The sequence below is a fragment of the Podarcis muralis genome, chromosome 10 (assembly GCF_964188315.1).
Source record: "Podarcis muralis chromosome 10, rPodMur119.hap1.1, whole genome shotgun sequence".
Lineage (NCBI taxonomy): Eukaryota > Metazoa > Chordata > Lepidosauria > Squamata > Lacertidae > Podarcis > Podarcis muralis.
Window position 1 is genome coordinate 57,196,739 of NC_135664.1, and position 15,913 is coordinate 57,212,651.

At 44.6% G+C, this 15,913-nt stretch overlaps 1 protein-coding gene across 4 annotated transcripts; it reads right to left on the minus strand.

The window, feature by feature from the left end:
• Window positions 1–1,872: 1,872 nt before the first annotated feature.
• Window positions 1,873–9,137, minus strand: ETFBKMT (electron transfer flavoprotein subunit beta lysine methyltransferase). 4 transcript variants are annotated; one of them, XM_028747020.2, is made up of 4 exons: window positions 9,029–9,137; window positions 6,453–6,911; window positions 4,867–4,997; window positions 1,873–2,622 (listed from the first exon to the last, which is right to left on the minus strand). In XM_028747020.2, exons 2-4 carry the CDS (start codon window positions 6,770–6,772, stop codon window positions 2,279–2,281), a joined length of 795 nt encoding a protein of 264 aa, XP_028602853.2. In that variant the 5' UTR covers window positions 6,773–6,911; window positions 9,029–9,137; the 3' UTR covers window positions 1,873–2,278. The 4 variants fall into 4 exon arrangements, with proteins under 4 accessions (XP_028602853.2, XP_028602855.2, XP_028602851.2 ...); XM_028747022.2 differs by having other exon boundaries at window positions 6,564–6,911; window positions 8,965–9,095; XM_028747018.2 differs by having other exon boundaries at window positions 8,965–9,092.
• Window positions 9,138–15,913: the final 6,776 nt, after the last annotated feature.

Genomic DNA, 15,913 nt, shown 5'->3' on the forward strand with positions numbered 1-15,913 from the left:
AACCTAGTAGATGCCTCCCATTCATTCCTCCATCTGACAGATGGGTGGATGGGAGGTTCAGTCTGCAAGTTTATTATTCTAGCCAAAGTCCATGGCAGACTTGTAGCAATAGTATTAATAGAATAATAAAGAACGTATGTCCATAACATAAGCCAACATCCATGATGAAAGAGTTACCAGAGACACCTACAAACTCAAATTCAACTTGGATTTCAAGATTAAAGCTCCAAATCACAACAATTTATAGTGATTTTATCGGACTCATTTTTCCTGATTTTTTCTCTCCAGCTAATGTGTAGAAGGTCACTCTGTGTTACTAAGCTATTACTGACACTCAAAAGAAACAGAATCATTTCTGTCAGGGCCTACCTGCTTGCTTGTGAGAACAAAGGTTTCAGAAAGTGACCTCTATATAAGGGTTAACTAGAAGATAATGAGTGATGTCTTCCACAAATACAAAGTTTGACTGAGAATGGGACCTTGTGCAGTGTCCATCCAAGACTGAATCAGGACACATCAAAGAAGCGTTTCAGTTACACAAGTTGTAAATTTAAACAGAGAAAACGGGTAGAGAAAAACAGGACTCCATAGTGCTGTCTGGTGGCACAATGTTATATCACATATACAACACATATAAATTGCTTTTTCTTTACAAATCTAGCAGAGTCCCAAGACTGCAGAGGTTATCACCTGGAACTGCTGTTCAATTAAGGCATTTCTTAAACAAACTGATGAGAGTTTTGTCTGATAACTTTCTGTTGTTCCATTACTGATAACCCTCTGGTCCATTACTCCTATTCCTGCCACTGGGTTTTCATATATTCAGCTTTCCTGTTTTCAGGCAGACTCTTGTATTTCAATCTACATTTGATCAAATTTTCTATGGATTCTTCTTACAGATTTGTACACAGATCCTGAATTGCCCTAGCCCAGGCTTCCTCAACCTCGGCCCTCCAGATGTTTTGAGACTACAATTCCCATCATCCCTGACCACTGGTCCTGCTAGCTAGGGATCATGGGAGTTGTAGACCAAAAACATCTGGAGGGCTGAGGTTGAGGAAGCCTGCCCTAGCTAGAACTTGTATTAGCTGCCTTGCACTCACTGTCAAACCAGCCAAGGTGTGTTGATTGTGTGTATTTATTAATTGTAGAAGTTATCAAATAGGGCCCGAGTTCTGAGACAATTTGCTGGAAGACATGAACAAGATTTGGAGATTTGCTCATAAAATGTTGATGCAAATTTGTCACGTGATGACTAAATAGTGCCTCTTGGATATTGCTGCCCAATCTGAGAGACCATTCCAGTCTTTTCATGCCTTATAATTCTCCACACGCTGTTGCAGATTTGGTTGTTGATATGCATTCTGTTAAAGAACATTGGGTCACTGATATTGGAAACTGGTCCCTATCTGCTCGTTCCAACGCTTCAAAAGTGTTCACAAAAGTGAATACTGAAAGAGTGACTACAATGTGGCTGACAGCACTTCCAGCATGTTTGTTAAAATAAGTATATTGACGCTTAGATAGTCTACAGTGTAGGAGATGGATTGAGGATTAAATCTGGAGATTAAAATTTAAACCTCCTGCCCCATGTATGCGGAAACTGTCCCGAGTTGTAACAGCAAGAATCTCTGTATTGTGTTGTAAGTCTTTCTATAATAAAGCTTTACAACTGATCATTTGGAATACCTGCAACTGGGTCTTTCGAGGTCTCAGTAAGCCACTCACTCAAGATCTGCATTTAGGCCTGTGGGACACAACACATACCACTTGCAGATTGCAGATAGTACATCTGTTTGCAGTTTCCAATGTAACCAAAGCTCCATGTGAGCTGCCACAAAGAGGTGGTTTATCAAATTTTTACAAGGGAGATAGGATTTTACATTTTTAATTAACATCAGCAACTACTGATACACCCATCCTCTGCAAGCAAAAGACTTCATTGAAAACAGTTTTTTTCTTTATGTTTCTAAAGAACAAAACTCAGCCACATACTGCCATGCAAACATAATTTCCATTGAATAAAGTGGGAATTATAAGGCAGAGTGCTTTCTTTTATTACGCCTGTCCCAGTCTGCACAAATGCCACCTTCAGCTGGTACAAACCATGCTGTGTCATTAAAATATATAGAATGTATGCATGCTGATAGAATGCATATAGGCAGTATAGTATGTATTGGCACCAGTCAGAATTTGAACTGCCACAAAATGGGGCTTTTAGTGGTTCAAGTGACATGCCATTTAGTCCAGTATTTCTGCACTTGAGGTCCATGGAGAGTCAAGGCTGGTAGTGCCAAACCACAGTACTGGTGGACCCATTGTTCTCCTGCTGCGTTGATTTGGTGAGGTCATACTCACTGACTTTGAGAAGCTGCTTCTGAATTTTGTGGCACACAAAATAGGGCCTGCCGGGGTCTCCAATTAACACTTTAGTCCTATGAGTCTGGATGTGGTTTTTCAGCCACTGATGAAGGCTGTCTGCAAGAGCTTCACTGTAAAACATGTCCCCTAGGATAATAAGATCCCAGTTGTCTACTTCTGTACCAATGAGGTTGTCTGTGAGAACACGGAAAGGATTCAGGTTGTTCAGTTCACAGTTCAGCAGCATGGCAGCTCCTGCAACTGAGAAATAAGGAAACAAACAAGAAAAGATCAGTGCCCAAATTTTTGAGTTGGTAATGCCACCTGGACTGGTCAACTTTCTAGTCTTTTGGATCCTTGGTTGGGCAATACTTTCCTTGCCAGATTTGTTTTTAACAAGCTATCTTATAGTCTCTGTGGGCAGAGTATTGCTAGGGACACAATTCATGGGCTGATCACATTCAAGTCCCTGGTGCCTCCCTTACATTTTGTACTCTGTCTGGGAATGATGGGAGTTGCAGTCCAAAACATCTGGAGCGTACCAGTCATATCATTTACATAACTGAGTGTATTGACTGACCCAACCCTACACCAAAGTCGGCATGGACCACTTTCTCCATTAGACCAGAGTTCATGCCACTGAGAACAGTAACATCTACATCCCTGACTCTGGGTAAGACCCTCATCCATTAGCTAGCTTGATCACCAATATAGAGTGGTTTCAGCTTGTGTGGAATAGTTGATAATAGACGGTTAGGTGTTAGGATACATGTTTAAGTTCTAGACCTATACTAATGTGTGCGCTCTATTACTTGAGGGAATATGTGAGAAGAAATAGCACCCACTGCATCTGCAGCATCTGGGTGGCTCGGCACTAACTGCTGGACAGGAATCAAAGGACTAGGAACTGTGTGGGTGGAATTGGAATGCCAGATGTTTCATTAGCTATGGGATAAGAATGTGGTATGTGAAAGAGGAAGGGGTCCCCAACAGAGAGCAGAAATAGTGTTTTGCACAGTAAACAATTTAAGTATGTGTTCTGTGTAGGATTGCAATATGATATATTGCAATTATGATGCATTTTCATATATTTCAATTTTTTGCATATGATTTGTTTTTGTGCTTCTTAGTTGTTTTAAGCACAATGTTTTGAGAATTCTCTTTAATTATGTTATTTTAAATGTGGAATAATGATGATTATGATGATGATTAGCCATAGTAGTATTGTTTGGGTTCAATTGTGAAATTTGTGTTGTATTTCTTATATTGGTCCCTTATATTGGATCCTAAACTGGGTACAGGCTGGTTATTCACTCTGTAAGGCAGGTTTAATGGTTAATGGCCCCAAGTCGGGGCTGATGGTTGGGGGAAAGTTCAAATCTCTTTAGTGTTTTGAATGGACCAAAACAGCTGCCTTTCGTTGTCCTTTAAATATGGTCTGGTAAGTATCTTATCTAGTTGTTCAGGGTGGAATCTACAACCCATTGAAGATGATTTTCTACTTCCTGAAGTGTGTTCATATTGAGGGCTCTATGCCCTCCAACCACTAGATAACACTATGAGATTTGGCTTCAATTGTGGCTCAGCCCCAAACCAATCTCTGACTTTGCTCATATAAAAAGACTACTATGTTTCTCTTTACATTTGCTTTCTGCCTTGCAAGAACACTGTGTGTTTTGCTTTTTCCACACTGGTTTTCTCCCCCCACCAAAGTTGGCAAGCTTAGCATGAGTGAGTCATGTGACTTCTCTAAATCTAGGGCAACATTTTCCAGTGAGTAAAGGAAAAGAAGTGAAGACAAAGTAAATAACTTGCCAGATGTTGTGGTGGTTAGAACCAGACAGTCTGTGGTTGGAACAAATAGTGAAAAACAAGCAGATTTCCTGATCTAGGAGGTACAGAAACACAAAAACACGTGCACTCTGGTTTCTGTCACGGTGTTCCATTGTGCCAGAAGCGGTTTAGTCATGCTGGTCACACGACCCGGAAAGCTGTCTGTGGACAAACGCTGGCTCCCTCGCCTCGGCTTGAAAGCAAGATGAGCATCGCAACCCCATAGTTGCTTTTGACTGGACATCCGGGGGGGCGGGTCTTACCTTTTTTACCTTTTATCTTGAGGAGTTATAAAAGAATGCCAGCTACTTTGGGAAAGTCAGCCAAAATGAAGACATATGTCAGTGTAGGGTTCTTTATCCTTCAGACAGACAAGGGGAAACTGCTCATCCTGGATGTCTTTAAGAGAGGGTGAATTAACACCTGTTCTACACCATTTCTCTTCTGCAAAACGGTTATCTCATTTTAACAAAGCTGGAAGATCAACACCGCTGTGTTGACTGTTTCACTATCAAGTAGCCCTGCCTCCATATCAATGGCTATGGGACATGCTCAGTTCTTTCAAAGGCTTCTTTGTCTATCATGTTACCTTGGAACATGCTGGAGCCACATATGGTTCTCCCTTCTTCCCAATGCACTGAGACTGACTGCACGTGCAATGGAGCATCTTACCAGGATCAATGTCGTTGGCAACAACGTGCGATGCTCCGCTCATCATGGCTGCTATGGCTGTTGCTCCACAACCACTTCCAAGATCGAGGACTCTCTTCTCTCTGACAACCTCGGGGTTATCAAGAAGGTATCTGAGTATATTTTGAAAAACAAGAACAGTAAAAAAAAAACATTCGTAGCAAAGTCTATTGCAATAGCCTAGCACTGAATATGAATTAGCTAGTGGTATAAGGAATGCATACGTCACAAATCAAGCAGAAGATGGATGTAAGGAAAAGGGCATTGAGAAATGCAGAAGGTGCGATGTTGGAATGAAATCACGACAGACGAGTAGCAGGTGTCATATGAGAGGCGTCTGCCGGGGCAAGCCCCGAGAACTCTCTTTTATTGAATATTACAAACATTGCCACAGGTGTGCTTGTGGCTGATTGGTTGATACAAACACAAAGCAACTTGTTGCTGATTGGTTAACATAAGTACAAGGCGGGAATTGCATATAAACATTAATCACCAATAGATTAAAGGCTGGGAAACGGAGCTGGAACTAGACAGGCATGAAACCTCCTAATTAAATTATAACTAAAGATTGATATAGCATAACTAAAACAATTACTAATGATTGATCATAACATGAAAGAATATAATAATCGAGTTCTGTAGATGTGGTCAGCTATGCATTAAGAACAGGTCATCATGAACTTAAGATGAACTGAGCAATGAGGGAATGTCTTGGTATTTCGAACAGGTTTGTACAGTGTGTGCAGAAGAAGAGAAAAGCTTATAAGCGAGACTTCCCAGAATGCCAGAGAAAAGAAGCAAGACTTCCCATAATGCCACAGTTATGTGCAGAAGCAGAATTTCCCTTCAGAAAACAACTAAGAACACAATTAAAGAGCCGTGGAAGACATGAAACATTTATAGAAAGCTAACTGTCTGAACAGATAAGGCAATTCTGCAGACTAACTCAAAGACTAACATACAGCTAATGATGTTTTAGGAGTTGTTTACTTCAAAGGCTATGTGTTATATGTGTTTGGGGTCTGCCTCTGCGACCAATAGGTGCAAGGCACACCCTTCCTGTTCAGGAGTAAAGAGTTTCTTAGCTGATTCTTGTCTGGTTGATTGACCTCCCACTTAAAGGTAAAGGTACCCCTGACCATTAAATCCAGTTGCGGCCAACTCTGTGGTTGCGGCGCTCATCTTGCTTTACTGGCCCAAGGGAGCCTGTTTTTGTCCGCAGACAGCTTCCGGGTCATGTGGCCAGCATGACTAAGCCGCTTCTGGAGAACCAAAGCAGCACACGGAAACGCAATTTACCTTCCCATCAGAGCGGTACCTATTTATCTACTTGCACTTTTGGCGTGCTTTCAGACTGCTTGGTTGGCAGGAGCTGGGACCGAGCAACAGGAGCTCACTCCGTCGCGGAGATTCGAACCGCCGACCTTCTGATTGGCAAGCCCTAGGCTCTGTGGTTTAGACCACAGCGCCACCCGCGTTAGCAAACCCTATTTCCATAACACTAGTAAACCTAAGTCAGGGTGAACATGTGGCATGTATGCCTTCTAGGGCTGATAAGTGTTTTATACCTGGCTAGTCCTTGGCCTCCTGGCCAATAGATTGCCCAGTACGGGTCCCCATATGGCCATAAGGCAGCCTTGTCATGCCAAAATCGACAGCGAGGAGTCAGAAGTCTTAACCTGATTTCTGGTGTCAGGTTCCCACTGCTGATGACTTCTGTGTTCTTCTCCAAAAACAGCCTCATCTCTGGATCCAGGAGACTCCCTGAAGTCTTCTGGTGGTAGCACTTCCAAAGTGAACAGCTGCTTCCATCCTTTTGCTTTAGACGTGTACTGAAGATGCGTCTGCTGCATAAGCGTATCAGCCGCCTCCAGCCTATGAAAACCATGTCCTCTACTGCTCTCAGCAAGCTCCTCCCCAGCTTGAGTTCACATCAGGAATGCTTCCTTGGAGTGGAAAGTGTCAAGACAGGGTTTGGTAAGAAAAACCCATCAGCTATAGCTTTCAGACTCAATGGGAAGTCATTCCTAAAAAAACAAAAGAACAGATATTTCCACTGTATATATGCCATTAGTTGAGTGTATCAATTAGTACTGACAGAACCCATATATTAGGGCGTATCAGCTAAGTTATACTCAAGAGTAGACCCACCGAAATTAATGGACCAAAGTTATTCATGTCCACAGATTTCTATGGTTGCTATTATTATTACTTTCAGTATTTTGCATTAGAAGCTCTCTTTGAATTATTCTAGAAATGTATAACTCTGCCTTATATTAAGACTATTGTCCAGCCAGTCTTGCTTATTCTGGCTGGTGGCAGCTCACGGGAGATCCCTTTAACAGGCGATGCCAAAGACTGGATCTTGGATATATTATGTATGCAACCCATGTGCTCTACCACTGAGCTTCTTCCTTATTCTGCAATAGTTTGTATGCCCTATACAATAAATACTTGGCTCGCTCCTTCCAACTATTATATTTCCATTTCTCCAGTCACATGTCACCCCTTCTCAGTTTTATACCTCTATAAATAACCATAACTTCCACCTATCTTGGGCCCTTTCTGCACTATATGTTTATAGCAGTATCACACCACTTTCAAGTCATGGCTTCCCCATCGGAAGAGCAGTTTGTTAAGGGTGCTGAGAATTGTTGCGAGAACCGTTTCCCTCACAGAGCTACAATTCCCAGAGTTCCCTGGCAAGAGGTATTGGCTGTTAAGCCATTCTGAGAACTGCAGCTCTGTGGAAAAAACATGGGTCTCCTAACAACTCTCAACACCCTTAACAAACTACAGCTCCCAGGATCCTTTCTAGTGTAGGGGTCCGAGAGGCCCTCTTGGCACAAGATTGCTTCTCAGTCATACTGTGCTTGCAAGCAACATGGGCTATTTAGCTGACAGCTGCTCTTAGAGGAAATTACACTGTTAACCTGACAGACTTTGGGGGTGGAAACTTCCTGTTGTTGTCTGAAAAAGAGAGTTCAGAAGTGAGGGGGTAGAAACAGAGACCACATAACCTGCTTAAAGAGCAACTGATTCCACAGGACTCATGGGAGACCAATCGCAAGGTCTTCCTTTGATATCCTTGTTTAAGATTGGACGTGTTTATTTTATTACATGTACATCCTGCCCCTTTTTCTCCATGAAGCCACAGAAAACATACTCACAACCCCACCCACCCCCATTCAGGCAATGCCCAGCTCCAGTTGCTTCAGCAAAAGAGTGGCTTCATATGTCTTTTTAAGACCATATCCTAGAACCAGAGCTTTAAGGGCTCCCAACTGCAGCTCTCCCTGTTTTTGGGCAGGCAGAAATTCAACAGCTGCACCTTCCTTTAACATACTCCATGAGAGTTTATGCAGTTAATAACTTTGTTCCTTGTTAATGTGCTACAGGAGTCTTTGTCGTTTTTGGTAGGAACAGACTAAGGGTAAACACATTTACTACTGAGTAAACTCCATTGAACATAGTGAGGCTTGCTTCTGAGCAAACATGCATAGCATCGTCTCATAATTCGGCAATATCTCTGGAAACTGTGTTAGGAGAAGTCTAATTACATTTAATTTTGAACGAACTGCATTTTTGTTTCGTCGTATCATGAATTCTTTCAGCAGTTTTTTCCGTGAAAATGCGGTCTTTACATTACAATATACTAGAATGTCAAACGTGAACACCAGGGGGATATCACATATGCTACTATCAAGAAGCTTTCGTTTGCTTTGTTAACTCCTAGCTTAAGAAAATGGCTTCTGCTTATATATAGATGCTTTACAACCTGATAGCAGAGAAACCTAGGGCTGTAGCCAACTTTAAGCTACTCAGAGTAGACCCATTGAAATTTATGTACAGTACATGAAAACTTAGGTCCACTCATTTGTAGAGGTCTAACGCAAGAAACAACCAACCCGTTCATTCCACTGGGAAGCAGGTGATCGCTCCCAATGATTATTTCCCCCTCTGACAATCCCAGTAGGAAATAAGGTATCCACGACTAAGCACTGAGAGAGAAACGGGGGACCGCTTGAGAGTGGCCTTTGTTTGCATAATCTCTCGCGATCAACAACAATTTGCACTCACAGAAACAAAGCGGCCCCTCGCTTTTGCTAAAGCCTTTCCCTATTGCACCCGCAGCTACGCTAACCTGCGCCTTGGCCAGAGGAATCGAAGAAGAGGAAAACGTGATAATAACAATCCTCATTTCCGGATTCCATTTGAACACCCTCACCCGCGGGGTGGAGCACAGCGGGCATCCCGGAACCGCTCCGTCACCGAAACCTCTATGGTGCCTCGTCCTATTCCTTTACCCGCATGGGCTGCCCCTCGCGTTCGATTAACAACCGGAAGTGTTATTGCTTTGTTTAGCTGCTGCATCAGGAACGTGGAACATTCTGGACTACAACTCCCATCAAGCCTCATCTGTGGCCGTGGTGGTAGGGGCTGATGGGAGTTGGAGTCCAATAACGCCTTAAGAGAGCCGCCGCTTCAATTTCCCTGTGTTAACAGCTTCTGAGAACGCTTTCAGATTGTGTCTGTCGTTCCTCCTGCGTTTGTGAGCCAAGCCTTTTCTGCTAGTATTTTTTTTGTTTTGCTTTTTAAACTATCCTTGCCCTGTATATTTAACTGCAGCCTGGCATACAGAAGCTCAACAGGTGAAGCTTCTCTTGGCATGGAGATAATCTTTGCCTATTCCATCTCAGCGTCCCATTCTGCAGTTAAAGGCAGAAAAGTGGAGCCAGTGTTTAAAAAACTGACAACCCCAGTCTTTCCTTCTCTCCTCTTCTCTTTCTGTAATAGTTCAACAATGCAAATACAATGCAAATGTTACAAAGGATTCTTTGTGCTACACCAGTATGGTGTAATCCAGAGTGGGGGAACTTTTCCAGTTCAAAGGTTGCATTCTCTTCTGGACCATTTTATGGGGGACACATGCTAGTGCTGGACACAGCGACAAATGGAAATGATATCTTTGTAGAGTGGGCTGGCTAGTTTGCACACACATACATACCTTTCTGTCACCACCCAGGCAGCCCAGAGGCATATCAGAGCCCAAGGACACTTCTAGGTAGACAAAAACACCCAAGAAGACTGTCAAACAAGGTTTGTGAGTGGTGCAGCCTGGGCAGAGTCCCAAGGGCCAGAGATAAAGGCTTGGAGGGCCACATTTAACCTCTGACATGAGGTTTCCCACAGTGGTGGTAATTAGTGGATAAGCAAGCTGTACTAGAACCAGGATGACACGGGTTCAAATCCCCACCTTGGGCCAGTCACTATTCCTCAGTCAAACCTACCTTGCAGGTTGATTGTGCATAGAATGATAGGGAGGGAAAAGAACCTTATGCTCCTTGGGGAAAGGGTGGTATAAAAATGAAATAATAAAGTCAAATGCAGCACAATTTGACAAGCACTAGGCTTGGTAGGGTCAAAAATTGTTTTTGCAAATGCTCTTAAGTTTAAAAAAAGGGGTCCCATAGCAGTTTACATAAAGACATGACACACAAGGAAAAAGGAATGGAAGGGAGGAGGGGAAATAAGCTCAAAGGCAAGTTCTTAAATGGACTGCTATATACAATGCTCTCCCCCCCCCCCGGGGGGGTACTCAAGGGTACATAGTACTGGCACCTCTCTTTTTGTGTGTGTAGCTAAAAAGTGTGACACACACTGTAACAACTTAATGGTGAGTACCGGTACCTATTTTTCTATTTAAAAAAAGCACTGGATATATACTTCTGTCTGTGCAGACTCTGGCTGTCTAGAAGAGTAGCAACTCCTCACCAACTCAATGAATGGAAAGGTTCAAGTCTTTATTGCTATAGCAATAGTGGCTCAGTATTCATTTCTCTCCAAAAAGACTGAGCAGACAACACTCAAAACAGAGCATGCCCATTTCCTCCCACCCCTCCCTAACATACATAGTCAGTCAATTTTATAGTATATAGCCAAAGACTTTTACAATTGTTATGAAAATTCTAAGCTCTCAAATATAAAATAAATGTTCATAAATGTACAAGGCCAACGCATACAGAAGTATATAAACCACGTCTTAAATAGTACAGGAGAACAATCCTGAAGCCATTTTGACTCTCCCAAATTGACCTCAAATATTTCACTGCAAGGAGGAAGGAAATGGGAAAAGCTTTCCAATTGTCTTTTGACTGTAGGGGCTTATACCTCTATTTTCAAATACAGTCTGGCAAGTATCTGTTAAGCTGAGCACACTATCAATATGCGTAAAAGATTCAGGAACTAAGTATCTACCATCTTGAAGGAATGGTCAGGCTTCCCAGAAAATGCAATCAAGTAAGGCATTATCAGGTATCCTGGCAGACAGGAGAGAAGCAACACACTCAAATTTCTGCTGGAGACCACCTCCTTCTGTGATATCAGTATAATGTTTGGGGGGGGTTTGTGGTAGTGGGTGCCAGGTAAAGGTAATAGACCCAGCATGCCCCCCTATATACTTGTAATATTAAAGCGCAAGCAGCTTTCATCTCCCACATGTAATGCTAAAGATACGAACATCCGGTTGACGAGATTATCTACAAATATACCACAGACAGTCTTGTTGGCAAGGCTCCTGCAAGCATGAGGTCAAAAGTGTAAAAGTGAGAAAGTGCATGCATAGCATTTTAAAGCAGACACATTTTCTGCTAAGGAGTTTCCAATTGCCAATGGGCCATTGTCAACGTCTACAATACTGTATTAGCAAAGAGCAATATTAAGGCTATGGGATGCGGAGGCGCAGTAAATAAGCTGAAGTTAAATGAGTTAACTTTTAAATGAGTTAACAAGTTAAATGAGATGTCAGCAGAATTGAAGGGTCGCAGTCGCAGTCACAGCCACGCAAGTATAAGTTTTGAACAGTATCAGGGTGCTTGCTTCGCTTCCAAATAAAGCAATGAGGGATTTGGGGATTTGTGATTGGTTTTATATTGTAGTTTATGTAAAGGTTGGGGGGGGTTGCCCCTGCAGCAGATACCATACACACACACCCTGACTACCAATATCAGGGGTCGGCGAACCAAGCTGCCCACTTGGCGAGTCCCTGTGCGCTGCACTAAACTGGTGCAGCACAGAGCGGGGACTTGCTTCCGCGGTGCTGAAAATTGCGTCTGCGCCCATGGATTGATCTCTGCGGGAGTGAACTGGCCCAGGCGAGGTAAACCTTGCCGACCCCCGACCAAAATCAACACAATCACTTCGGCAAATGTCGCCACAAAACACTTAACCACAGTTTTTCCTATCTCTATCCAAAGGGCCTCTGCTGCACATTACCAAATGTAACAATTCACTGATAAATGTATCTACCTACTGGTTCACTGGGAAAACTTTAGAAAGTCATATAAAATCGCTCCCGTATGGATTTGCACCATTCCAACTTTGTTCTGTTCAGGAAAGGAATGGCTTAGGAAGGGGGGAGTCTGTTCATAGCAGCCCCTTGCACAAAAGGTAATCACTGGCTTCCTGGAAATGGGTGTCAGACAGGCAGTCATCCCATGGACAATGGCAAACCATCCAGGAATGGATTAGGTTCTTGGTTGGGACAAAGAGGTGTGATTAACTTGGCCTGGGAAATCAGGAACTTGTAAATATCCGCCCTCCCTTCCCCACAGGTGGGCGGGGTTTGTGGCACCAAGCAAGGCTCACCTGGGCGGGTGCCACCCACCTGCCTGAGCTGGCCTTTGACCCGCCCTCGGCCAGGGAGGACAATGGACGGCCGGGCCGGGGGTGGGCCTAAGGCCAAAGAAAAGAGGCTGACTCCTGGGCTCAAGCCCCATTTGCTGCTCTTGGAAGCGAGAAGTAAACCAGGGAGTATTGGCAGCAATAGCACCCTGCACTAGACGTTCTTATTCCAGGGCCTGGGATGCCTTTGGGCGCTTTCGTGGCTCTGCAACACGGCGCGCATCTGAGGAGGAGGTGCTTCAGTTCTTGGTGCTCCTAAAGCGCAAGGGCCTTGCCATAAAAACTTCAATGCTTTACAGGGCAGCTATTTCTTTCTTTTGTAAATTCCGTCACTGGCCAGACCCCTGTGACAGCTTACATGTCAAGAAGTGGCTGGGTGGGTGGCGGCGTGTCATTCCCCCATGACAGGATGGCAGGAAGCCTATCACCATAGACATACTTTATCTAATTTGGAAAAAACTACCAGAGATCTGCTGGTCTAATTTCGAAACGCGTCTCTTTCGGGCAGCATTTTCCCTAGCCTTTTTTGGTGCCATGCGCATTGGGGAGTGTTTGGCTGGGCCCCTGCAATCAGGGTTGGCAGACAACGACATCAAGTTCTCTGGGCATACGTTGTAAAGATTCGGTCGTCAAAAACTGACCAGTTGCGCAAAGGGGTCACACTCGCGCTGTCCCCAACGGAACAGGCGGGCCCCTGCCCATATCGCGACACACGCCGCTTCTTCAGGGTCCGGCCCCAGTGCAAGGGCCCTTTCTTCATTCACTCAAACACGCGCCCATTGACGCGATCACAATTCACAGCGGTTTTATGCAAAGCCTTATCTGCTTGCGGTGTTAGTCCCCAGGAATATTCCGGGCACTCATTCCGTATCAGGGCTGCTACTTCAGCAGCGTTACAGGGTTGGGACCCCGCACACATCAAGACACTGGGGCACTGGCGCTTGACAGCCTACAAAAGTTACATTCGTCCCGGCTCCTCCTCCTTATCACTTGCAATTTAATTGTCCTACAGGTTTGCCCACCATGAAGATCTGGGTGATAGGATGGCCCAGCGGGGCATGCGTTGGCGGAGCTTGATGCCCATGCTGCGTAGTGCCGCAGCGACCCATGGCCCTCCAAGGGTCTTGATTATACATGCGGGGAAGAACGATTTATTGGAGCAAAAAGGCATTGCCCTTGCTGCAAGGGCAGATCTAAAAAGCCTGCATGTCTTGTACCCGTCAATGACCATCGGCTGGTCCAATCTCCTACCCCGTCTTCACTGGAGCTTCCAATCCCTCTCGCCTCAATTACGCGGTGAGTAAAATTAACAGGGCCATGCGCCAAATTGGTGGGTTCTCTATCCCACATCCCACCATCACATCAGATAGAGTTGACCTATTCCGGGGGGACGGGGTCACCTGACCCCGCTGGGCAATGACCTCTGGCTCCGCGACTTGCGACAAGCCCTTGGGGACCAGATAGATTGCGGGGTTTAATTGGTCCTCGGTTGTGGGACTTGGCGGCGAGGCCCCTTAGGGCCTCGAGTGGCGGTTTTAGGCCTTGGCAAGGTAGCCTTTAGTCTAACATCAAGTTGGGGGGGGGTGCATTCATGCTCCCTCCCCATGCGGCGGCGCTTGCAGGGCCCGTTAAAGGGCAAAACCGGGAGTCCCTGGCCATAGAGCAGCGGCAGGTAGGTCAAACTCCCCGGACGAGGTCAGTGGAAGGGCATGCTGTGTAAGTTTGCGCTTTGCAGTCCCCTCCCACTGGGCCTCAACTGCCTGCATATCCTCAGCCAGGCGGGCTGAGAGGGTTACCTGCCAAGGCCTGTGCCAAGTTTCCCACTTCTAAAATTCAATAAAGTTGTGGCCAATTTGAACCCATACTCTGGTCTCTTGAGTTATCATTTGGGAAAAGGGGTAGGCACCACAGACAGGGTTTAGCGCGTGTGCCCACAATATTTATTTTGTCTTACTTGATGGGTGTGAGGTGGAGGTCAAGGGAAGGATGGGGACAAACCCGATGCTCAGTTTGTGGTGCATTTGTGATGTATGTATTTATTTTGTCTTACTTGATGGGTGTGAGGTGGAGGTCAAGGGAAGGATTTGTGATGTATGTATTTATTTTGTCTTACTTGATGGGTGTGAGGTGGAGGTCAAGGGAAGGATGGGGACAAACCCGATGCTCAGTTTGTGGTGCATTTGTGATGTATGCATGATGTAATTTTAGGGGTGTTGTGGGTATCTTTGTAAAATTTATGAAAGTGGGAGCAATCCTTTGTTCTGTGCTTCTCCCATGTGGTGGTTGGAAGTCCTCTTGTAACAGTCCTTTAAAATTAAGACCAGGCCTACAGGCTGCTATTTTGCTTCTATATTCCTGGCTGGTGTCTTTGTTTGGTAATCCAAGTGAGCCCAAGGATTTTCCTATAACAATAGGTTTTCCATTGTTTCTGAACTTTATAAAAGACTCCTAAGGGTGACACCCCAGGGAACAGACTTTTGAGAGCGATCTCAGCTGGAACACTTTGCTGTGCAGCAAAATAAAGGAACTTTGGATTCTCTCCTCTCAGCTCCTGTGTGTCTGATTAGTGGGACCCAGGAAGGCAGGTGTGTTACCTGCAACAGTCTTGGGCTACAGGGTGGGCAATTTCAAAAGTCTACTGTATATAGGGGCTTGAACAGCATTGTTTGGGGTTCTCCCTCCTGCGTGTGGTGAGTGGGAACCTTGTTGCAACAGTTTATTTCCTTTAATAAAGATCAGGCTTACTAGCTGCATTGCTTCTAGTAAATTCATTGGTGAATTTACGGATTAGGTGGTACAAAACAAAAACTTGGTCTGTAGTGCACCGGCCCTTCTTAAATCCTGCTTGTTCTTCATGGATGATGTCTTGTTTGCTGTCCCAGTCCAGAATTTTATTTAATAGATATTGTGAGTATAATTTGGAAGCCACATCTGAGAGACTTATGAGTCTATAGTTACGGGGATCTAATAGGTCGCATTTTTGGGGGGGGATTGGTACAACTATGCTGGTGTGCCACCCTGAAGGGATGTCACCAGTCATGTTTATGTGAGTAAAAAGTTTGGCCAAAATTAGGGCCCACCAATTTACATCTGAGGAGAATATCTCAGGAGGGATCATATCTTCCACCCGGTGCTTTCCCAGGACGCAGCGACATAATAAGTTCTCCAATCTCTGTAGTGGAGACAGGTAGCCAGCCAGGGAGGATCAGAGTTTTCTGGTGTATAGGTGAATAAGTTCATTTCACTGCCATGGATGTCACTCAGGTGGGTCACCCATGTTTCAGGTGTTATGAGGGGTACAAGCCCGGTAGGTTCGCCTGAAAGGCCTCCTTGATCTAGACTCCAA

Coding starts and splice junctions, on each gene's coding strand:
- ETFBKMT (XM_028747020.2), bottom strand. CDS start 6,772: ATGGTTTTCATAGGCTGGAGGCGGCTGATACGCTTATGCAGCAGACGC. Junction 4,998..6,452: donor GGAGGCCAAGGACTAGCCAG/GTATAAAACACT, acceptor AAATATACTCAG/ATACCTTCTTGATAACCCCG. Junction 2,623..4,866: donor TGCCAACGACATTGATCCTG/GTAAGATGCTCC, acceptor CTTATTTCTCAG/TTGCAGGAGCTGCCATGCTG.